The sequence below is a fragment of the Scyliorhinus canicula genome, chromosome 16 (assembly GCF_902713615.1).
Source record: "Scyliorhinus canicula chromosome 16, sScyCan1.1, whole genome shotgun sequence".
Lineage (NCBI taxonomy): Eukaryota > Metazoa > Chordata > Chondrichthyes > Carcharhiniformes > Scyliorhinidae > Scyliorhinus > Scyliorhinus canicula.
The window spans coordinates 26391527-26416705 of NC_052161.1; the positions used below are offsets into that span (position 1 = coordinate 26391527).

Here is a 25179-nt window from a genome sequence, read left to right on the forward strand (position 1 = left end):
CCTGGGTTCAATCCCCCGGGTCACTGTTTGTGCGCAGTTTGCACATTCTCCCCGTGTCTGCGTATGTCTCACTCCAACAACCCAAAGATGTGCAGGGTAGGTGGATTAGCCATGCTAAGTTGCCCCTTATTGGAAATTAAAACTTTGAATGAAACATCCAATAGTAGTTAGCTGACTCTAAACTTTTTAACCTGGGCTGGATTCTCCAGTCTCCCAACCACGTGTTTCTTGATGGCGCATTGTTCACTGGCGGCAGAATTCTGTACTCTCGTCACATCAATGAGATTTCCCACTGATGCCCCCTCCCTCATCCCACTGGGAAACCCACGGTTGGGAGGGTACACTGCTGCGGGAACAGAGAATCCCAACAGCTGGAGAATTCCGGCCATGATAGTCATCACTGAAATATGGGCCTGAATTCTCACAACCGTTGACCCATGTGAATCAGGGCTCTATGCCCTGGCAACCTTGTGAGCTGCTGGCACCTTGGACTTTAACCTCCACTCGCCACAATCTCAGCTCCACCCCTCACCACCACAGACTCCATCTCTCCCTGGACCTACGTTCTGCTGGCTGAGTCACCCTCCAAGCATTTGATTTTGTGCCAACTCAATACCATCAAATGGGAGTGGGCCACGTATTTCAGGGTGTGCAATTAACTCGCAGCACATTAATGAACCAGTCCTTCCACCCGAGGGTTCAGGCACGTTGCGTACCCAATCTGCTGGTTGAAAGTAGCTCTTTCCCTTGCACCTGTTTTATATAACACCTTGCAAATGACAAATGACCAAATAACTTGTTGGGGTGATTTTGGCCGAGGAATAAGCATCGGCCAGGGCAGAGAACAACCTCGACTGACTTCAAACCTTGTGACGTTTTAACGTGCACTTAAGATGGCAGGTGGTTTAACTGCTCATCTGAACAACGGCACCATCAACAATGCAGCTCTTCCCCAGCCCGTCGCCCGAGTGTAAGCCTGGATTATATGCGGCAGGTCCGAAAAGAAAAAAAAAGGTGCAGAATTCAAAAATGTATTTAATTAAAAACAAATGATTCCTTTCTCAAGAGTTACAAAGCCAATGCGCACAGTGGACGGGGCAAGCCCGTAATTCAGCTCCTTGCTTGCTCCAAACACAGTTGAATCTACTATGTCTCTTTTGGGGAACCATGAATTGGATTCAGCTTGAACTGGAACCGTTTTTTGGAGTAAAGAATTCAAAACCTTTTGAGAAGGTGCACAGAGAATTTTGGTGCTTAATAAAGTTGTGGGATGTCAATTCGGGAGACAGTGGAACTTTGGGGCTCAGTGTCAGTACCGAAGAATCTCATGCAGTTATTGAGCTACAAGAGGCAGAGTAGTGCATGCATTACACCATGTGTTTTGTGACTATTTTAAGTTGCAGCAATTTAAACATGACATGGAAATTATAGTACAACATGGCAAAATAAATCTTCAATTCAGCTACATCAATTCAAGTATTAATTCTATTCTGCACTAAATTTGACTATAATTGCAACAAATATACATTTGTCAACTAATCTGAATGCATCAATCTATTTAATTGTACCTAAACTTGTCACAATGAATAATATTATTTTGCAAAGGTGGGATAAGAAGGTTAAGTATAAAGTGCATGTCAGTAGTGGAGGACAAATTTTAGCAGCAGCAATAATGTTAATACATCTTTCTGTTGTCCTCTTAAAATAAATAGCATAAACATGTAAAAAAAAGGATACAAACTAAGCACTTTACAATGTATTGGTATGTATGTGCTTAAAGCTCACCAAAAGCTCCACAATTTGCATTTCAGTAATTAAATAGTCTTAAAATCACAATGTACTGGGAGTTCATCTTAAAAAAACACAGCTGGATAAATAGGACACTTTACTAATGGTGCCCAGAAATCACTGAGGGTCGTTAAATGTTAATGAAGACTGTTATATTTGATCACAGCATTCACCTAGAGATAATAAAGGAAATGTCAGGTGAACATGTGGTAGGTTTCTATGCACTTCGACCACATAAATGGAAGGACTATTCAACACCAATCATTAATGGTGTGAAGTATTAAGGTTGAGAAGAACACGTTATAAAAATAAATACTGATGAATTGTTGCTCGATGAATCAATCGGAACTGGCGATCGTTCCTGGACCATTAGCACTTTGATTATACAACCCTGTAAAATAAAGAACGTATTTTTAATAATTTTTATTGTCACAAGTAGGCTTACATTAACACTGCAATGAAGTTACTGTGAAAAGCCTCTAGTCGCCACACTCCAGCGCCTGTTCGGGTACACAGAGGGAGAATTCAGAATGTCCCAATTACTTAACAGCACGTCGTTCGGGACTTATGGGAGGAAACCAGAGCACCCGGAGGAAATCCACGCCGACACGGGGAGAACGTGCAGACTACGCATAGACAGTGACCCAAGCCGGGAATCGAACACGAGACCCTGGTGCTGTGAAGCGACAGTGCTAATCACTGTGCTACCATGCAGCCCACGGTAATGAACTTGCATCTTTTACCTTTTCCTTAAACTTTAGACTTCCCTAGTTAGATTTCAAAAATCTGTGTAAGAACTTAAGATTCGGAATTCACCGGTTGTTGGGATTCACTTTTCCCGCCGACAGTGCACCCCGACCCGCTAGTTTCCCAGCAGCGTGGGGTGGCTACAATGGGAAATCCCATTGCCAAGCAGTGGGAAGATAGAATCTCACCGCCAGCGAATGGCGCACGGCTGGGGAACATGCGGCTGAGGGACCGGAGAACCCCATCAAAGAAATAGGAGCTGGATAGGGCACTTGGCCGTGCGAGACTGCTCTTCCATTCAACAAAATCATGACAGACCTGTAGCCTCAACTTCACCTTCCTGCACTGTCCCCAAGCCCCCTGATTCCCAAAAATCTATCAATCCTTGCCCTGAATATATTCAATGAGTATATCTCAATAGCTTGCAAGTATTTTTATTTAACTATCTACCTATGCATCACAACACACCATTTAATTTCTCTATAGCCTTGTGAAACTGATCATGGGCCTTTGATGCGTTATGAACCATGACCCCTAGAATACTCTCCTACACCAACCTGGATATTTATTCATAATGAAGGAATAATGTGCACATTTTTCACAGAAGGTTCTCTCAAAAAGAAAAGCTAAAGTAAACTGAAAACAAAATGTTGTGCTTCTGAATTTCTGGCTTACATTGTTACAGGTAAGATATAGGTTATATCCTTCTCCAGCCTGATTCACAGAAGTCAGAAGCTAGAAACAAAGAAAATAGGAGTAGGAGAAGGCCAGTCGGCCCTTCGAGCCTGCTCCGCCATTAGAACATAGAACAGTACAGCACAGAACAGGCCCTTCGACCCTCGATGTTGTGCCGAGCACTGATCACCCTACTCAAACCCACGTATCCACCCTATACCCGTAACCCAACAACCCCCCCTTAACCTTACTTTTTAGGACACTACGGGCAATTTAGCTTGGCCAATCCACCTAACCCGCACATCTTTGGACTGTGGGAGGAAACCGGAGCACCCGGAGGAAACCCACGCACACACGGGGAGGACGTGCAGACTCCGCACATTCATTGTGATCATGGTTGATTACCCAACTCATTGGCCTAATCCCGCTTCCCCCCAATATTCTTTGATCCCTTTTACCCTAAATGCTACATCTAACTGCTTCATGAAAACATACAATGTTTTGGCCTTGACTGCTTCCTGTTGAAATGAATTCCACAGGCCGACCACTCTCTGGGTGAAGACATTTCTCCTCATCTCAGTCCTAAATGGTTTACCCCATATCTTCAGACTGTGACCGCTGGTTCTGGACACGCTCACCATCGGAAAAATCTTTCCTGCATCTACTCTGTCTGGTTCTGTTAGAATTTTATAGGTTTCCTTGAGATCCCCCCCCATATTCTTCTGAACTCCAGGAATAGAATCCCAACCAATTTAATCTCTCCTCATAGGTCAGTCCCACCATCCCAGGAATCAGTCTGGTAAACTTTGTTGCGCTCCCTCTCAAGCAGATAAGGAGACCAAAACTGCACACAACATTCCAGGTGTGGCCTCACCAAGGCCCTGTATAATTGCAGTAAGACATCCCTGCTCCTGTACTCAAATCCTCTCACTATGAAGGCTAACATCCATTTGCCTTCTTTACCACCTGCATGCTTACCTTCAGTGACTGGTGTGCGAGGACATCCAGGTCTCACTGCATATTCCCTTCTCCTAAATAATGGCCATTCAGATAATAGGCTGCCTTCTTATTTTTGCTACCAAAGTGGATAATCTTGCATTTCTCCAAATTACACTGCATATGCCATTCATTTGCCACTCATTCAACTTGCCCAAAACACAGTGAAGGATCTCTGCATCCTCCTCACAGCTTATCCTCCCACCCAACTTGGTGTCATCTAGAAAATCTGGAGATATTACATTTTGCTCCCTCATTTAAATCATTGATATAGATTGTGAATAGCTGGGGTTCTAGCTCCGATCCCTGTGGTACCACATATTAGTATTTGCAGATAAGGAAATAAAGCAATCCACAAGCAGTGGTCATCTGAATTGTAAAGGCCATTTATAAGTAGCTTAAATTTCTGTGAATGGGTAAATATGACTTACGTTTTATTAGTTTCCTTCATTTATCTCAATGCCCCTCTTTGCCACATTTTGGTGTTTCAGATAGTCTCAATATCGTGACTGTTACCTGGGGAATAAAATCAGTTCTGTGAAACTACAGTTCCAGAAATACAGCAAAATATCCATAGAATCCTTACAGTACAGAAGGAGACCATTTGGCCCTTTGAGTTTGCACCGATACTCCAAAAGAGCACTCTATCTCGGTTGACTATCCCACCCTATCCCTGTAACCCAGCGCATTGATTGTGCCCAATCCACCTAACCCACACATCTTTGAACACAAAGGGGGCAATTTATCATGGCCAATCCACCCAACCTGCACATTTTTGGACTGTGGGAAAAAGTTGGAGCTTCCGGAGGAAACCCACGCAGACACGGGGAGAACGTGCAGACTCCGCACAGACAGTCACCCAAGATCAGAATTAAACCCGGGTCTCTATCGCTGTGAGGCAGCAGTGCTAACCACTGTGCTACCCTGTGCATATACAATCACTCATGTTAGTTAGTAACAAGCAAGATACCTGGAACTATGCAGCTTTCGTGTTTACCAATTTGAAATGATTCAATGCATACAAATTCTTTCTTCTTTTCATCCCTCTCCTGCCTCACCCCACTGCATCCACAACCTCCACTGATCCGATGTATTACCTCTCCTGCATACTCTCTATTCCTCCAATTCTAGTCTAACCTCTGGAACTTCTCCTTAAATTTCTACCTCCTTTAAAAAAAACTGTAGGTAGTTCCCTTATAAAAGGGACCAGGGGGACACTGATTACTTTTTTCTTGGACGATGGGTGATGGGGGCAAAATACTCTGCCCCCATTGCCCAAACAGGAACATAACATTGCATTTACCAGCACCCAAGAGCAGATGGGTGCTTGGTGGTAATGTGAGCTTTCGCCATCTGTGTGCAGAAAAGGCCCAACATATCCCAACAGGGTCAAAGTGAAGGTTCCTGGTGGGGATTATTCTGGGACTTGCTGCCATCACACATTCTCAAGGATCTTCTCAACCATCAAATTACCAAGGCATCTTTCAACATAACACAGTTAAACAGCAGATAGCATTCAGTACAGCTAGAATGTGATGTACCTCCTGTTCCATCGACTTGTTGACAAACATGCTGACTTCCTTTACATTACTGATCTGAAGTTTGTTGATTGCCAAGAATTGATCTCCAAAATTAAAAGGACACTCTTTGTCTGAAGACATGACACTGTCACCAAGAAGAACAAGAATTTTGTTAATGGACACTGATCATTTGAAGGAAATGTAGCAGCGGAATTGGACGTTAGAATAAAAATAGATACCTGCATTGAAAACTGGTGGCTAATGTAAAATAAACCACAAGGTGGCACCAGCCTCATTACTCACAAGTTCCCTTGGCGTGAGCTTTTAGTCATAATGGAAGCTTGTTTTGTTTTGATGGCAGTACACGAGTAGTTTATGGAAACTTACACCTGCCTTGGTGAGCTGGAAGGGGGTGAGCGGGGGAAGGGGTGGAATTTCAGGGCAGGGACCTTGCATATGAATGTTTGCCTGCCTGGATAGATTAATTGAGGAAAAATGTGTGGGAGAATCATACTTCTGTAACCAGCCTTAATTTCTGACTGCTCCTTTAATTGGTCAGAAGTCTGAAAACTTCATTAGAAGCCTAATAATTCTCTCTTGTTGGCTTTTCTCAATGTACACCACCCAGGCAACTGTACAACTACGCGCGTGAAGAAAATCTGTTCCTCCAGCTCAAAGGATTACCGTTCTAAACAAATCACGTGTGAATTGCTTTTATTGAACATTTAAAAATGTGTACACAAATAGAAAAACATGAACAGTGCCCCCCCAGCCCCCCTCCACCCAACAGCTATCAGTGACCAGCTCTTTAAAATACCTAGCAAATGGTTGCCATCGTATATTGAACTTCCCAATCGACCCACTCCGTGTGTATTTAACTTCCTCCAAATACAAAAGTTCCAGGAGAATACCCCAGCCACACCAAGGCACGGGTGGAGAAGGTGACCTAGACTCCAGCAGGAACCGTCTGCAAGCAGTCAGCGAGGGGAAGGCCAAAGCATCTGCCCCTGCTCCTGCCTGCAAGTCCGACAACTCTGATTTCCTGAATATGGCCTCTCGGGGACCTGGATCCAGCTCCCTGTCTATGATCGCTGACTTGGTGCTGAAGAAAGAGCCCCAAAAGTTTGCTAGCTTAAGACACACCCAAAACACATGCATATGCTTCCTTGGGCCCCTCCCACATAACTCACACTTATCTTTTACCCCCTCAAACACCTGACTCACCCTTTCCCTCCTAAGTGCGCCCAATGCATCACCTTTAGTTGTATGAACCCAAGCCTCACACACGACGATGTGACATTCACCCTTCCATCAGGCCTCACAACAAGCTCCCTCCTCCACTTCACCCCCTAGCTCCTCCTCCCATTTTGCCTTAACCGCCTCCAGTGAGGCCCCATCCTCCGCCAGCAGACTCCCCTAGATACTTGAAGATACTCCAAACTGGCCAGCGACAGTACCCTCTCCACCAACGCCACAGGTGGTGCAACCGGAAAACTCAAATAAATCTTCCTCGCAAAATTCCAGACTTGTAAATACCTGAATGCATCCGACTACATAAGCCCATACTTCACCACTAATGCCCCCAAACTCACAAGCCACCCCTCCAGGAACAAATCCCCCATTACTGCCATCCCCCGATCTACCCATCCCCTAAACCCTAGCCGGCTCAAACGTATGATTGTCCCTGATCGGTATCATTCTCGAGCCTGTCCCCGCTTTAAAATGCTGCCGTAATTGCCTCCATATTTTTAGAGACCCATCACTACTGGGATGCCCGAAAACGTCCTCTGGAGAACGGAGTGAGGCCGTTCCCAGCGCCTGTCATCCCGTCCCTTGTGAAGAAAACTCAAAACTATGTTCTGATCATTAATTCTGCATTTATATTTGAAAGCTGCTGCTGTAAGCATCCTGGGCAGTACCTTTTGTAGCATACATAAGAGAGCATAAAGACCCATTCCAGAGATTGTGCTTAGCCGCTTCTGCCACTGCTTGCGGTGCTGGATGATACAGGCGGCCATTTTATCAGGCCTGCTTGGTCGACCAGTACAAGCCTTGGCTACAAATATCTGTCCATCCCCACCTCAAATGCCTGAGCAACAATGTGCAAGCTTTTTCTTTAAACGTTTGAGAAAATGTAGTGAATATTTTTATTTTGAAATTACACACAGCGACTAACAACCTGATTTTCAGTGACAATTAATGAAACAATTTAAAAAATATATTTTTTTCCTTTAATTTGATATCTTTATTAAATAATAAAAAACAGGCAATTACTTACCAGACTCTCTCATCTATTTGTTCAAACTGCAGATTTTTGATAATATCTTGGCCAATGGTAACATCAAATCGTCCCAACTTTTTTTCTTCTGTATCATTGCTGAGTAAAATAAATTTGCAAATGTTGACAGCTACTTAGTGAAAACATTGTCAGTCAGGGTTTGAGATTCACACTGACCCTCCACACAAGGCTAAAAATCTTTCAAAAAGATACTCCAAGACCGAGCAAAAGATAATCGCAGAATCCCTACACTGCAGAAGGAGGCCATCTGACCCATAGAATCAGCGCCGACGCTCTGAAAGAGCAGCTTACCTAGGCCCACTCCCCACAACCCCACCTAACCTTTGGGCCCTAAGGGGCAATTTAGCATGGCCAATCCACCTAATTTACACATCATTGGACTTTGAGGGGAAACTGGAGCACCCGGAGGAAACCCTCGCAGACGTGGGGAGAATGTGCAAACTCCACACAGTCACTGGAGGTCAAAATCGGGAAAAATCTCATCCAAAACTTTTCTGTGTTTTCGGTGCAGCAAAAACCAGACCCAAGATTTTACTGGATCCATGCAAATAAATGGGAACTTTTTACTCATCCTCATATGGGACTGGAAGGTCAATCATGCATGTTTTTCAATAGGTTCAGTGACCATTTACAAAACTATATTGACAAGGCTTGCGTCGGTAGTTTTTTGCCACAGGCGATTATAGCTTATATTATATGTATTTAAAACCGGACTGATGATCAGTAATTTGGTAACGAGGCCGTTCAGCAGCAATAGATCTGCGTTACACCTCCGGCTTCAGGTTTGTGCTTTACCCTGGGAAGTGGAGCTCTGCTCAACCAATCTTACTGCCTGCTAAATTTTATCTGGGCGCTGGAAGATTGACCATGGAGTAAGCAGTCCACCAGACGACTGGGGACAACTTACACTTGGCTTTGCACCAGACGCACGCCAGTGCAATCTGTGTTCTGTAACCGGGGCTATTGTGGGTTTTAGAATAGAATAGAACAGTACAGCACAGAACAGGCCCTTCGGCCCTCGATGTTGTGCCGAGCAATGATCAACCTACTCAAACCCACGTATCCACCCTATACCCGTAACCCAACAAACCCCACCTTAACCTTATTTAACCTGACACTACGGGCAATTTAGCATGGCCAATCCACCTAACCCGCACATCTTTGGACTGTGGGAGGAAACCGGAGCACCCGGAGGAAACCCACGCACACACGGGGAGGACGTGCAGACTCCACACAGACAGTGACCCAGCCGGGAATCGAACCTGGGACCCTGGAGCTGTGAAGCATTTATGCTAACCACCATGCTACCGTGCTCTCCGTTTTGATGGATGAAACAATGCACTATTATTATATGGGCTTTTAGCAGAGTGAGAAACATTGGTAGAGTTTATTTAAAACTGATAAAGAAATAACTTTAGATAAAAATATCTAATGCGCAACGTAAAATTGGTAAAAGGGCACAGGAAATGGAACTACTCTTCTTGTGAAAATAAAACGCCAAAAAATGAGAGAGAAAGAAAACAAAACAGAGTCCATTGTTTTTCTTTTGTTTGTCTCTGGAGCTAATGTGATGAATGTGGGGAGGTTCTTTAAGCAGACCAAGGAACAAAACAAAATAGGAAACAAGTCCTGTGCCTAAAATATTCTATAATCAACAATTTTACCACCATACTCACAGATTTTAATGTATTAAAATAGACTGACCTCTATCATAACAAATTTATGATAGTCAGTGAATAGATGGATAGGTTCAATTCATCAGTGGAGAAGTGCCCAAAATTTTTGTTTATATGGTCTACTGAACTGCATACGCGAGGCCCCTGGGGTCACATATATAACATTTAAATGCATATTTCCCAAGCGGCCAATATTGAGAGAGCCCGATTTCTAATTTAGGGCGGAAGGATAAAAATAAACCTGGAGGACCAATTCACACAGGAACAAACAAAAGCACACACAGAAATGAGTTGCTGTTGCTGTGGTTTTGCTGACGGCTATGTCCAAGGCTTGGACTGACCTACAGCCTGAAGACTGCAATTTGAAAGCTGCAGAGATAGAGAATAATGGGGAGGCCAGTGATTTGAGCTAGTCCTGCATATTGACTTGATGTTACGCTGAGCTGACATTCTCTTAAATGTTTAAAAATGTCTTGGTATTTTCATTGAAATTTTTTTGCGCATTAGTGCAAAATAAATAATTTAACTATGACTAACCACTTCTTGTTAATAATGGATTCTATTTGAACCCTATAACTGTTCTCAAAAGTTTATGAATATTAAGTTAACTTCATATTAAGAGAAAAATATTGATAGTCATCAGAATGTTAAAAGTGATTAGTCATGGACACCGTCATGCTCCTATCTGTGTTGAGAGCTTAAGTATTTTGGTTAATGAAGACGTAAATTCTGTACCTAATGTCAGCATAAAGAGATCCTGAGAGACTATTACTGTGTTGGCAAAGGTTTTTAGTATTCACGGGAACAATGAAACTTTCTTAGTGAGTCTGCCAATTATTAGCCAAGTGTGTGTTACAAACTTGTGTCCGCTCTAAACAGGTTGAGTTTACACAAACGTATTTTATTCTAAATCGACAGGGAGGGAGCTTTTGTTTTATTTGTATGACTAGATTTGAATTCAAGGCCTGATTGAACCCAAAGTGGTCAGTGAACTCAGGAATCAGGAGACATCTTAATGGTCGGTCCATATTTACATGCATTCACTTGGAGCTCTGTCTGAAGCCCAGTCAGATTCACTACGCCCAGTGGGGGAATGAGAAATTTGCATTAGGAGGGAACCTATGAGAATGATTTCTTCTCTGGAGAGAGTCAGTGCTGATTCGAGTCACCAGCAGTGAGAGGGGAGTCAAAGTCACTGGTCGCCCATTCAGGCCTCTGATTAATATTGCAATTGGGCCCCAGTAATATATTTAAAGCAGCAACCCGCTCCCTTTTGGGGAGGATGGAGGGGCTTTTACGCTGGCTTAGGAGAGCAGGTTCAGGTTGGGAGATGGTGGGAAAGCAGAGGGTCCAAGTGATCGAGTTAATATTAGCCCATGCACCGGATGCTCTCCAAAAAGAGGGATTTATAATCAAGTCTGAGGGAGAAAGAAAGTGTCCTGAAAATCTTTGCTGACAATCAGTGTCAATATGACAAAGCACTGACATGAAAAAAACTGTCCGATGCTTTTAAAATGCTGGTAATGAATTGCTTTCTCTTCTCAGGTAAGCAATTGGATTTTAAATAGAGGGCACGACCTTGTGCCTGCACTAACCATTCGCTGGATTGGCAGTACGGGCGGAAAATCTCAAAGGAATCCAAATTATCTCCAGAGAGATTGCGTTTCTCGATTTTTTCCGCCCACACCAGCAACATCATGGGATTCACGCCCAAAAAGGGTGTGAACCTCAGTTGAATAAATTTGAAAACATTTCAATGTTATAAGCGCCGCCTCCCCTCCAAATGATCCCCCCCTCACAAAATATTCATTCCTCGTCGACGTGATGTCACTGCATGACATGTTTTGGCAGGCATGAAGCAGTCGAGGGGATTCCTCTGGGGGCGCAGATGTAAGGATAGCCCCTTGGAGAAAGAGGGTCACGCCTGAGCACTGTGGCACAGTGGTTAACACTGCTGCCTCACAGCGCCAGAGACCCGGGGTCATTTCCAACCTTGGGCGACCTCAAGGTCACATGGATCGAGGTAGGATGCTCTTTCAGGGGTTCTTTGCACACTCGATGGGCCAAATGCCCTCTTTCTGCAGTATAGGGATTCTATAATTCTATAAGCAGTGCCCTGGCACAGGGTCAATTGTCTGTGCCAATGGGTCATGAATCTGTGGAATTGCCTGCTCAGTGAAGCAGAAGCTACCTCCTTAAATGTTTTTAAGACAAAGACAGATATATTTTTGAACAGTAAATGAATAAAAGGTTATGGTGAGCAGGCGGGTAAATAGAGTTCAGTCCACAAAAAGATCAGCCATGATCTTATTGAATGGCGGACCAGGCTCGAGGGGCCAGATGGACTACTCCTGCTCCAGTTCTTATGATGTTGTAATCCAGGAAATAAGTGAAACATTTCGACATTAATTTTTGGAAATATAACGCTAAATCTCTTGTATAGTTTTGTCAGCTAGTTGGTGAAATTGTCCCTTCAGATTCCATAGTGTGTGGACTGGCAATCCAGAACTTGAACAGGCATCAGGTGGATGGGGGACCTTTTCCTCAATGGGAAGTTTGCGACTTTAGAGGAGTTGGAGGGGAAGTCGGGCCTCCCCCCGGGAATGCTTTCAGGTATATGCAGATTAGGGCGTTTGTCAAGGGGCAGGTGGCAGAGTTTCCGCTACTGCCACCTAGGGGGGTGCAGGATAGGGTGCTCTCAGGGATGTGGGTCGGTGAGGGTAGGATCTCGGGAATTTATCAGGTGATGCGGGGGGGGGGGGGGGGGGGAGGCCTTGGTGGAAGAGCTGAAAGTGAAGTGGGAGGAGGAGCTAGGGGAGGAATACGACGAGGGGACGTGAGCGGACGTCCTGGGGAGGGTGAACTCGTCCTCTTCTTGCGCAAGGGGTTTGTTTTTGCAACGGTGTGTTTGCTATTTTCTTCTTTTTTGTATTGTTATTAATTTTTTGCTTTGTATTGGGGGGGTCCTTCTTTCTGTTTATTTCTACACCTTGTTTACTTTATTGTTGGGAGAAAACATGTTGTTGAAAAATTTGAATAAAAATTATTTTTTTTAAAAACCCAGAACTTGAGTACACAATCTAGTCTGGCATCCAATGCAGTACTAAGGACATGCTGTATTGATGGAGGCATTGTTCCTTCGATAAGATGTTAAATTGAAATCCTGTCTACTCATTCAGATGGACATTGACAATCAATAGCACGATCGGAAGGTGGAAGTTCTCCCAGTACCCTTGCCAACATTACACCCGTAAACATCATTACAGTAAACATTTATCTTGTTGCTGAATGTAGTGCGCATTGAGGACAGTGCATGAAAGGAACAACTGTCCATTTTGCAATAATTGCATTTCAAAATAATTCCAATGGAATTATTCAGAAATAGTGCAGGACTCATACAATGGTTCCCTATCTAACCTGAGGTTTCCCATTCAGAGCCTCTGCCCACTCCTTACAAGAACATTGACATGGCTGGGGAAGGAATGCGGACTCCATATGGTGTACATGCCCCAAGTAGGACACGTCTTGATTCTGTGGGTTGGTGCATCTAGCGAGATCAGGCTGCCAGCAGGTGCAAGTGGGCCCCACTGGGAAATGGTCCAGACTCATGATTCACAGGAGTCTTTTTAGAGAAATTTGCTCTATGGGAAAGCATATGGCTGTCCCACTCGAAAATAAGAAGGCATTGTACTGACACAGCATAACTCTGGAGGGACAGCAATGGAAAGTATTGACAGCATAATGCCAATATCACTGCCACATGCACAGGACTTGTGAATTTGTATCTATAATAAGACTTAAAACAATTAATCAAAATAATCTGTAGCACTTGTAAATAAGCGAGCAAAAGATCTTACATTTCTATTCTGCACTGGAAAATTAGAACTCATGTTAATGACATTTGAAAATTGACTTTAAATTTCATTGATTACTTATAGCTTATCACACACATCTAAATATAATTGTCAGATGTACATACTTGGTTTCTTTCATAAGATGTTCTTCTTCTTCCTCTATCAGAGATGAGATTGTGCTGATACTGTCTCTACTGTCAAGAAAATATAACATGGATATATCATTGGTTTTGTTTTATTATCAGAACTTGATGCTACAAAGCCACTTAGTTTACCATTTTCAATATCCTTCAAAGAACAAACTATACATATGGGGCGGGATTCTCCCCTACCCGGCAAGGAGGGCAATACCGGCGGCGAGGAGTGGCGTGAACCACTCCGGCGTTGGGCCACCCGGAAGGTGCGGAATCCTTGACGGCCGCTCGGCCCAGAGAATCGGCGCGCCGGCCTGAAGCCAGAGAGTTGCCAACCACACCGGCGCCGATTCTCCGTCCCGGCGTTGGGGCAGTGTGGTGTGATTCGCGTGGCGCAGCGCCGATTCTCTGACCCGGCGGGGGTCGGAGAATTCCACCCTGTATGTCTAGTCCAGTTCAGTTGCTGGTCAATGGTAACCACTAGGATGTGGCTACTGGGGATTTAGCAATAGCAATTGAATATTAAAGGACGATGGTTAGGTTCTCCCCCTTTGGAAATAGTTTAACGTCTGGCACTTGTGTGGCGTGAATGTTACTTATCTGTGTGCCTATATAGTGGAAGGACATCATTAACATAGATGCTAACTTTAACAGGTTAAACTATTTCAATATTTGAATATGAATTTGAATTACATTTTGCTCCTGGTGAATTCCAACAAGCATATAATCATCAAAATGTTTAATGGTGTCTTATAACAAGTGCTAAAATATCTATAACTACATTTATGCCAACTGATGATCATTAACAGTAACAAGCTGTTTTAGTCAGTTGAAGGACAACTTGAAAAGTCATTAATTACATGAATAAGACAGACCAGGCTGGTGTGGAATTAGTTCTGGTGATTTACTAAGAACCTTTGCCAGATGGCCTTTACCAATATGTTAAATGATGCACTTCCAGCTGGCAATGACTTCTTCTTTAACTGCCATATTAGAGGCTGACAAAATTCTTTAGACTTTGCGGGATCCTCGGGTCTTGGTTGTGGCGGAACTGGTTGCGATTGAGAATGGAGAATTTGGCATTCCGGCCAAACCACCATTCGCTTGCAGCGGCACCAGAAATTCTTGGCCGCAAACAAGGATAGAAGATTTCGGCCATTGCGTGGCCAAATTTCTCGATCTTTGAAAAAGGGCCCTGAAGAAAAGTCATACCGACTCAAAATGTTACCTTTGTTCATCTCTCAACAGATACTGCCAGACCTGCAGGTTTTTTCAAGCATCTTCTGTTTTTACATTAAAAGGGATCAATATTTGGCTAGTACTAAAACCAATCATATCTACACTCTAGGCTATTTTCCTCTAATTAGAAGCCCATATGGAGGGGGAGTTTGACGATGTATTAGGAAAGAGGAACGCATTTTTAAAACTATTCAATAAAAATACCATGAGATTTTATTTGGATATTGAGTTTCCATGCAAACCCATTTGTACGATCTTCAACAACTCACATTGAAGCCATGGACATGTAGATCCCAGAGTCACTAGATGCTGTCTTTTCTTTTCTCCATTGCTGCATTTGTTTAAAAAAATACTTAAAATCAGTTTTTGAAATATTAATGCAAATAAGGCATATTGAACATTTGAGCAGAACTGCTGGCATTAGAGTCACGGACCCTCAAGAAATACGTAATAAATTCAAGGTATTAAAAAATGTTGGTTCTTTCTGGGTGTTTTTTTTGGTCAATTAACAATTAGGATTCTAGTTGGTCTATTGTATAATTCCATTTGTGATCACTGGTAAACTTTTACAAACAATGTTTCCTGAATATAATTTCACTTCCCTGCAAGTATTATCATTGGACTTAATATCAATTTCTAGAAATAAATCTTGACATTTCATGGTCCTCTTAATATCTTGTCTAAATGATCAGGAGGAATTTAAGCACATTTACCCTAAAAATGATACATGTTCAATTATGTTCATCCGGTTGAGTGATGTCAGTGCTGGTGAATGGTATATTTTCCATTTTAATAATAATAATCTTTATTAGTGTCACAAGTAGACTTACATTAACACTGCAATGAAGTTACTGTGACAACCCCCGAGCTGCCACATTCCGGCAACTGTTCGGGTACACCAAGGGTGAATTCAGAATGTCCAAATCACCCAACAACACGTCTTTCGGGACATGTGGGAGAAAACCGGAGCATCCGAAGGAAACTCACACAGGGAGGGGGAGTACGTGCAAACTCCGCACAGTCAGTGAGCCAAGCCGGGAATCAAACCTGGGACCTTAGCGCTGTGAAGCAACAATGCTAACCACTGTGCTACCGTTCTCCCCCACCACTGTGCTACTGTGCAACACCTGACGTCAGCATTAAGCACTCCTGAATTTGATACATTATTGCCTCTTACATCTGCTTCAGCCTCCATCTGATAAGAGCATGGATACTCTACCCTTTAATTTCTCCCTTCTCTTTTTTCCTCTGGGGGTTCTCAAACCTTCCTAGATTTGCAGAAAACGTGGGCAACATTTTCGAGTGCAACTCTGCCATCAGTTGCTCGGAGATATGAACAGGCTGGGCAGTGATGCCTCTCTTCAAAGTGTTTGGTTTTTACCCACAGCAGTATAGCAAAGGTCAAGAGCTGGGGAACGGGATGATAACTGGGATTTGTAGTTTGTTGCATTGCCAATGTGGTGACCCATGCTAGATGCCGTATGCTTATGAAGAAATGAACCCCATTTGAATGCCAGCCATGACAATTAGGGTTCCTAGATGGGAGTTGATAGTTCAATAATTTATCCTTTTAAAAAATATGTTATTGTGCAGTAAATATTAACCCATCCTTAACATGTTATCAATACTCATCGAGGGACAAGTTGCATTTTCACATAACATATTAAAATAGGAACTACAATAATTCCGACACAGATGAGTAGAAATTTTTAAATACCCATGACACTTACAGCTGCCAGGATGTTCCTTGGTGTATCATAAATACTTGACTGCTCTAATTCTGGAGGCAGTGAATGAGAACGTAGCTTTTCCATCTGAACTGGCCGTTGATTGGGCTGTGAATAGTAAAAAAAACTGAGTGATAAACAAGTAGTTTTACACCTTTCCTAAACAATTGTGTCCATTTGCTGTGTCCATTACCATGCTGAGGGCAGCACGGTAGCATGGTGGTTAGCATAAATGCTTCACAGCTCCAGGGTCCCAGGTTCGATTCCGGGCTGGGTCACTGTCTGTGCGGAGTCTGCACGTCCTCCCAGTGTGTGCGTGGGTTTCTTCCGGGTGCTACGGTTTCCTCCCACAGTCCAAAGATGTGCGGGTTAGGTGGATTGGCCATGCTAAATTGCCCGTAGTGTCCTAAAATGTAAGGTTAAGGGGGGGGGGGTGTTGGGTTACGGGTATAGGGTGGATATGTGGGTTTGAGTAGGGTGATCATTGCTCGGCACAACATCGAAGGCCGAAGGGCCTGTTCTGTGCTGTACTGTTCTATTTGGGACTTCAATTGCACCTGGGTGAATATTATATAGAAGCTCTCACTTTCCTGTGCTTTTAATACAGGCACGCTGATCAAAGTCCAATTTAAATAATCAGTTAAACTTCTAAGCAAAGATGGGAATTACATTGCCAATTAAAAACCTGATATACAATTAGGTGCAATTTAATATTTATTTGGCCGAACTTGATCTAGAAGGAATAACCCTATAAATAGTAGGGTTACAGAATTTATACCAGAGTAGATACTGGGCGGAATTCTCCGGTGCCCCAGCGGCACGTTGTTCACAGGAGGCGGAATTCTCCCTTCCCACTGCTTGTCAATGGGATTTCCTGTGGGTGGGGGTTCGCTGCCAGCGGGAAAAGGGAATCCCAATGGCCGGTGGATTCCAGCCACTAGAAAAGGGAGCGGGCTATAGATGCAGGCTTCCAGTAAGTGAAATAACTTGTAAAGTTGTAATAAACGGATTTTAAAAATGAAACTATTTTTGAAAATAATGCCTAGATTTTAGTTATGCCAGCTCACTAAGTTAGCTCATGTAACGTTTCTGACATCCTGTATTGAATAGTAGCACACTGAAGTCAAGTAACTTGGGTAATTACTCCAAATCAGTCAGGATTTGGAGAATGGCTTGCAGCTTTAACACCTGGATGCAAAGAAGCAGCCAGTCTTCCTGCTGCAAACTAGTTTCCCAGTCAGTCAGACTGAAAGAGTTAGGGGAGACTCACCACAGCTGCTCCTATGCCAAGCAGAAGGAAAAGGCCTGTTTTTGGATTAACCACCAAGTGAAGGGCTGGTGTGAATGGAACCCGTGTTCGAGGAAGCAAAGATTGTGAAAAGACCACGGAATTGCAAGGCAGAGCCTTTAGAACATGGAGTCCATTGCTCAAAGGGTTGAGTAAAAAGAACCTAGTTTATTTCAGATTTTCAGCATCCACAGTATTTTAATTAAATGGACAGTGGATGATTCCCCTTGGTGAAGCTGGGAGAAGGGATCCTGTTAATGCAGAGAGGAGTTGGACTGTAAACTTAAGACCATAAGTCTACAGAGAGTGCAGTGTAATGAGTAAACATGGCATTATGTTAAGTTAAAGGGGAGATGCCTGTTCTGTTGTTTAGTGCCTTAGTTGCCTCCCAAGAAATGTTTGGTTGATGTTTATTTTTGTTTTGTTACAGTACGAGTCTTAAAACTGCGCTTCTTTGCGTAGGTCACTGGGAATTCACATCTTTTTTTAAAAGTTATCGGTATCCACAGGGATTGTAACAAGTACCAATAAAAATAGGTTTCAGGTTATCTTTGATCTTCAAATGGCAATATTTTACGAATACGTAAACATCTCTACCTCACAGACGTTTTGCCAGTTTAAAAATAATTCTAAAAATTACATGGAAAGTGACTTGGAACTGACTATTACAAATGTGCACTTGTGTTACCTGTGACAACCTGTTTTGCATTGATCTGGGTCTATCATAAATATGCATGGCCTCTTCTAATGAAGAAGGTTCAACGTGTGGCTTTTGTTTCATCCATTCACTTTTTCTCTTGTGACTCTGTAAACCAAAATAAAGTGACCTATTAATGAAGCCAGTTTAAATCGATAATATACAACTCAAATTAGACCATTCACTGTGCTTTCACTATAAGATGTACAGATCAGTCAACACAATACACTTTGACCATATTCCAATTAAAAGTTTACCATATTGCTGTTGCTCTTGAGTCACATAGAGAACTGATTGGGTAAGGACAGCCTTCCTTTCTTTAACTGTATTAGGGTTGCGCGAGGAAGATTGCAAATTCACGTACCGCCCCAGAATTGGAACACAAAAATGGAGGCTGGCACTCTACGTAGCATTCTGGGAGTGTTGGCCTGTTGGGTGGACCATTTTTATGTTGAGATATTAAAATGGAGAACCCATCTACCTTCACATATTCTGCCCTCATATATACACAATTTGAACGAGGAGCAGGACTTCATTCCTTATCTCCTTGCTAATATTTATCCTTCAATCAACAATGCAAATAAAAATAAATTATCCGGTAATGATCATATTGCTGTTTGTGGGAGCTAGCTGTAGGCAAAATCGCTGCCACATTTTCTATGGGCGGGATTCTCCGTCCGTTCACGGTAGCAGGATTCTCTGGGCTCGCTGTGTGAACGGGAGATTTGGCTGAGCATCAAATTATCCGCCCTCGCTAGCAGCAGTAGCGGGGTGGACTCGCAGCGGAGAATCCCGGCCCTTATTACAACGGTGACTACACTTCAAAAGTCCTTCATTGTCTTATAAAGTACTTTGGGATGTTCTGAAAGGTGCAGATGTATGTCTTTCTTTAATCCTGGATTGCTAGTCTGGTAACATAACCATTATGCTACAGTAGCTTCACCGGAGTAGCTATGGGCTAATCAATCAATTATTACTGTTACAGTTCATCGGCATTTGATTTTCTCTAACTATGAGTTAAGGCGACAGGAAATGCACGAGATAAATACTCATATCCCAAAAAAAGCCTCCAAGCTTTCAAAATAATTTGTTTTGATAACTGCTTTGCTTGTGAAGATTCTAGAATCATTTATGCACCCCACCATTGCATTGAAATTATATTACACATGCAGAGCATTTGGCACAATCAGATTACACTGAAGTTTGTGCTCCATTCAAGCCTCAGTATTCAGTAACTATGGCCTGAATTATCTGGTCCGGTGAAATCCACGCCTGAAGTCAACGGTGATTCCCGCCATGGGCGGGACCCGAAATTCCTGGTGGTGGTATAGGTGGCAATACAGTGGTATTGCCACTGGACTAGAAGTCCAGGGACCCAGGGTAATGCTCTGGGCACCTGGGTTTGATTCCCACCACGACAGCTGATGGGATCTGAACTCAAAGAAAATCTGCAATTAGAAAGTCTAATGAAGACCATGAAATCAAGAACCATTGTCGATTGTCATAGAAACCCATCTGGTTCGCCAATGTCCTTTAGGGAATAAAACCTGACCCACTTATCTGATCTTCCTGGACTGGCCTATATGGGACTCCGGATCCACAGCAATGTGGGTGACTCATAAGTACCCTTTCAAATGGCCTAGCAAGCCACTCAGTTGAGGGCAATTAAGGATGGGAAATAAGTGCTGGTCCAGCCAGTGATGCCCACATCCATGAATGAAAAATAAATAAATTGTTATCCATTATCCTCTATGTCCCTCTCCTTGAGTAAAATATATCATTACTTCATAATACACTTCAAATATTGCATATAAACAGATTGTGTTACCTCCGTTACTTCTGGAATTGAAGTGGATTTGTCCGCTGTAGAGGTTTCTTCAGATTTTCCTGAACTGTCCTGCAGACAAGAAGTCTATGATCAGCAATTGTTAGGCCAGCATGAAAAATGGGTTGGTTAAACACCTCTCATTATTATAGAGTGGTATGGGCCAGGAAAACCCACCCCACATTATCATTCAGTAAAATGAAGAGGACAGAAAATTACGGACCACAGCTACATTATCGCAAATGATTCACTTTACCCGGAGCATTCATTCACAAACTATTTCCTGTGTAATAAATATCTGTAGAACAATAGAGGCAAAATGCTGTGGATGCTAGAAATCTGAAATAAATGTTACGCTGAAGGGTTCTTGACCTGAAATGTTCACTCAAATGCTGCCTGACCTGCTGAGTATTTACAACAAAAATATGTACACAGGAGTATGGAATGAAAAGTAAGCAGGAAATGGTGATGAAATATGCATTTCAGTACTGGCAATGAGAACCTCAAAAATGTTTTTCGTCATCTGGAATGTGACAACTTTAATAAGATGTCTTGGATGATTAAGTGCTTTTCTGTAACCCTTTGTAGGTTTACAATGAACAGACAATAAATGGAAAATTACATATTAACTTCAAATATAATTGATTTATTGGGCGGGATTCTTCAGTCAGGCCTACCCAGTGACTGGAAATTCCCACCCGAGGTCAACGGACCTTTACATGGTCCCCATCCTGTTCATGGCGATCTTGCGGCGGGTGCTTAATTTGTTAACCGTATTATTTTCCTTAATCATATAATCATAGAATTTACAGTGCAGAAGGAGGCTATTTAGCCCATCGGGTCTGCACCAGCTCTTGGAAAGAGCATCCTACTTAAGTCCACACCTCCACCCTATCCCCGTAACTCCCCCTAACCCTTTGAACACTAGGGGGCAATTTAGCATGGCCAATCCATCTTTGGACTGAGGGAGAAAACCGGAGCACCTGAAAGAAACCCACACAGTCACGGGGAGAAAGTGCAAACTCCACACAGTCACCCGAGGCGGAATTGAACCCGGGACCCTGGAGCTGTGAGGCAGCAGTGCTAACCACTGTGCCACCCATGGAGCCATAATAACCAAGATGAAAATTAAATTACTAAATCTTAGATTTTGAATTTAAAGCGACTCAATGAAATTTGTCCAATTTTAAATAACATTTTTCAGTTGGAATTTAACCTGTAGATAAAACTGATACATGCATTGCACATGTGTTCCTTTCCTAAAAATTCTGGCCGCATTTGTTTTTGCACATATTATTAAATAATTGTGAACGTTTGAGAATGTCAATATATTCTGCTACCTGGGTTTGTTCCTCAGACTGTGGCACTGTCTTCATGCAGAGTACATTTTCAATTGTGGCATGCCATAATTGTACAGACTCCCTGTGGAAGGAACAGCACAACAACAAAAAAATCAACTACAACAGTGGGTTCAAAATATTATCTAGCCAATATCGTTGCTCTGTTTAATGTCAATTGATCCTTAACTTCATGATTTATCCATTAGATGTGAACTGACAGAAACTTTGCGAACTTCTGTCTATTTTCACATGAACATATTTTGCGAAAGCTGGATTGTCAGATGGATGAGATGAAGTGTTTGTCTTTTCCTTGCAGAAGTAATTTATCTAAAATAATCTTGTGATAAGATAGTTTTAGTAGCTGTTGTGAAAAAGCATTCACTTCAGCCCAATAGACAGGCGAACAGTTTCATCGAGAAAATCAACATTGTCTTGTAATGAAGCTGCTTTCATCGAAACTCATTTTCAGTGACTCCCTGCTCAGGCTAGTTGCAACATTCACTCCTGCATACCATGAATGTTTCATGTAGGAGTCCTGACTGACTCCTGATTATGGAAAGCAAACAATGCCCAGCCTAGGCATATCATGTCTTGTGTAAGGCCCTATATCCGCACCCTAACCATTCTAGCAGGAATAGGAACCCTGGAAAGTTTCCCCCTCCATGAGGTTAGAGGGACCAAAGTTTTTTGGTTCAGCTCCTTAGTGCCTTCATTGAGCAAATATAATTCAGCACAGATCACGATACAAGTCTGGGGTCCTGCTGGTTCATTGAAATGAGGAATGCTGACTTCCGGTGGCGGCAATGCGGAGCTAAGCCGCACATGAATGAAAATTGCTTATTGTCACGAGTAGGCTTCAATGAAGTTACTGTGAAAAGCCCCTAGTCGCCACATTCCGGTGCCTCTCCGGGGAGGCTGGTACAGGAATCGAACCGTGCTGCTGGCCTGCTTGGTCTGCTTTAAAAGCCAGCAATTTAGCCTGGTGAGCTAAACATTCGGCAGCTCCCGCTGAAAACGGACTTTGGGGCTCTTTTCAGGGCCCCCAACGGAACTTTATCGGCAAATCCCAACGTGGGAAGAGGACAGGAGTCGACCCCTACGGTCCTATGGTCCGGACCAGGAGTGGGGTAAGGAGAAAAACGGTGGAAGCACCCCTGGAAAAGCGGGGGAAGAAAGACAAAATGGCGGCTGGCGGAGGCCCTGAGGACTGGAGGCAGTGGGCGCAGGAGCAGCAGGCGACTCTGCTGCGCTGCTTCCAGGAGCTTAAGTTGGAGCTGCTGGAGTCGCTGAAGGTAACCAACAGGGAGCTGATGGAGACCCAGACAGCCCAGGGGGCTGCGATCCGGGAGCTGCAGCAGCAGGCCTCTGAAAGGGAGGATGAGGTCGTGGCCGTGGCGGGGAAGGTGGAGATGCACGAGGCGCTCCATAAAAGGTGGCAGGAGCGGTTCGAGGAGCTGGACAACCGGTCGAGGAGGAAGAATTTGCGGATCCTGGGCCTCACGGAGGGGCTGGAGGGGTCGGACCTGGCGGCCTATGTGGTGGTTATGTTGAACTCGCTGATGGGGGCTGGGTCCTTCCAGGGGCCCCTAGAGTTAGAGGGGGCCCACAGAATTCTGGCTAGGAGGCCCAAGCCGAACGAGCCGCCGCGGGCGGTGTTGGTGCGGTTTCATCGGTTCGTGGATCGTGAGTGTGTGCTCCGGTGGGCCAAGAAGGAGAGGAGCAGCAAGCGGGAGAACACGGTGGTGCGGATCTTCCAGGACTGGAGTGCGGAGGTGACGAAGCAGAGGGCCGGGTTTAACCGGACAAAGGCGGTGCTCCACAGACAGAGCGTGAAGTTTGGCATGTTTCAGCCGGCGCGTCTGTGGGTCACCTATAAGGATCGGCACCATTATTTTGAGTCCCCGGAGGAGGCGTGGGCCTTTGTGCAGGCCGGAAATTGGACTCAAATTGAGGGTCTAAGATGGGGGATGTTGTATAATACTGTACTTGTATTTGCTTGGTTTAATGGAAGATGTGGGTTGGCCTTAGGGTGGGTGGGGTGATGTCTTTATGTCTTTATGGTATGGGTTTTTCTGTATGGGTCTGGTGGACGGGTTCGGGCAGGGGTGTAAACGGGGAGTTCGGGGAGCTGGTGGGGGGGACTGACAATGGGAGTTGCCCTAGAGGAGGCGGGGCTGGGCAGGGAGAAAGCGCGGGCTTTTCTCGGGTTTCCCGTGCTGGGAGATGGTGGGGGCGGAGTCGGGGCTGAGAAGCGCGGGCCGTTGCTGGCTGTTTTCTTTTCCCGCGCAAGAGCGGGGGGGGGGGGGGGGGGGAGGAGGACCCGTTGACGGGTACGATGGAGGAGGGGTAGTCCCACGTGGGGAGGAGTTGGAGGTAGGGCGGGAGTCGCTGGGGTCAGCAGATGTTAGCTGGCTCACGGGAGTGCTATGGAGGGAGGGGCGCGGCTAGGAGGGGTCCTAGCCTTGGGGGGGGGGGGGGGGGGGGGGTGTACCGGGTTGCTGCTGAAATGGTCCGGAAGGAGCTGGAGGATGCAGGGGGTGCTGGAGGGGGGGAGTTGCCGCCGTAGGGAACTGGCAGAGCGGGGGATGCTGGCCGGTGGTGGGCAAGGGATGGGTTATGGCTAATCGTCAGGGGAGGGGGGCAGGGAGCCCTCTGATCCGGCTGATAACCTGGAATGTGAGGGGGCTGAATGAGCCGGTTAAATGGGCCCGGGTGTTTGCGCACCTGAAGGGGCTGAAGGCGGATGTGGCCATGCTCCAGGAGACACACCTGAGAGTGGCGGACCAGGTTCGGCTGAGGAAGGGATGGGTGGGCCAAGTATTTCACTCAGGCCTGGATGAGAGGAGTCGGGGGTTAGCGATCCTGGTGGGGAAGAAGGTGTCGTTTGAGGTGCTAAATGTGGTGGCTGACAGTGGCGGGTGTTATGTGATGGTGAGTGGTAAGCTGCAGGGGGAGCGGGTGGTGTTGGTGAATGTTTACGCCGCAAATTGGGGCGATGCCGGGGGGGGGGGGGGGGGGGGGGGGGGGGCGGCTAAGGTGTTGAGGGGATTTATGGACCAGATGGGGATGGTGGATCCCTGGAGGTTTGCGAGGCCAAGGGCCAGGGAGTACTCGTTTTTCTCCCACGTACATAAGGCCTATTCTATGATTGATTGTTTTGTCCTGAGCAGGGGGCTGGTTTCGAGGGTGGAGGATGTGGAATACTCCGCCATTGCCATTTCAGATCATGCCCCGCACTGGGTGGACCTCGGGCTGGGGGAAGGGAGGGACCAACGTCTGCTCTGGCGCTTGCTGGTGGGGCTGCTGGCGAGCAGGATGCTGGCACACCAGCTCCAAAGCGGGACGCGGCCAGGGAGATTGGGGGAGTGACGGAT

At 44.7% G+C, this 25179-nt stretch overlaps 1 protein-coding gene across 1 annotated transcript; it reads right to left on the reverse strand.

Moving 5' to 3' along the window:
- Window positions 1–1017: 1017 nt before the first annotated feature.
- LOC119950839 lies at window positions 1018–21881 on the reverse strand. Its single transcript, XM_038773680.1, has 10 exons — window positions 21806–21881; window positions 20469–20537; window positions 18632–18748; window positions 16659–16763; window positions 15198–15259; window positions 13681–13749; window positions 8005–8103; window positions 5748–5871; window positions 4638–4722; window positions 1018–2179 (listed from the first exon to the last, which is right to left on the reverse strand). The coding sequence occupies exons 1-9, from the start codon at window positions 21839–21841 to the stop codon at window positions 4663–4665; spliced, it is 741 nt and encodes a 246-aa protein (XP_038629608.1). The 5' UTR covers window positions 21842–21881; the 3' UTR covers window positions 1018–2179; window positions 4638–4662.
- Window positions 21882–25179: the final 3298 nt, after the last annotated feature.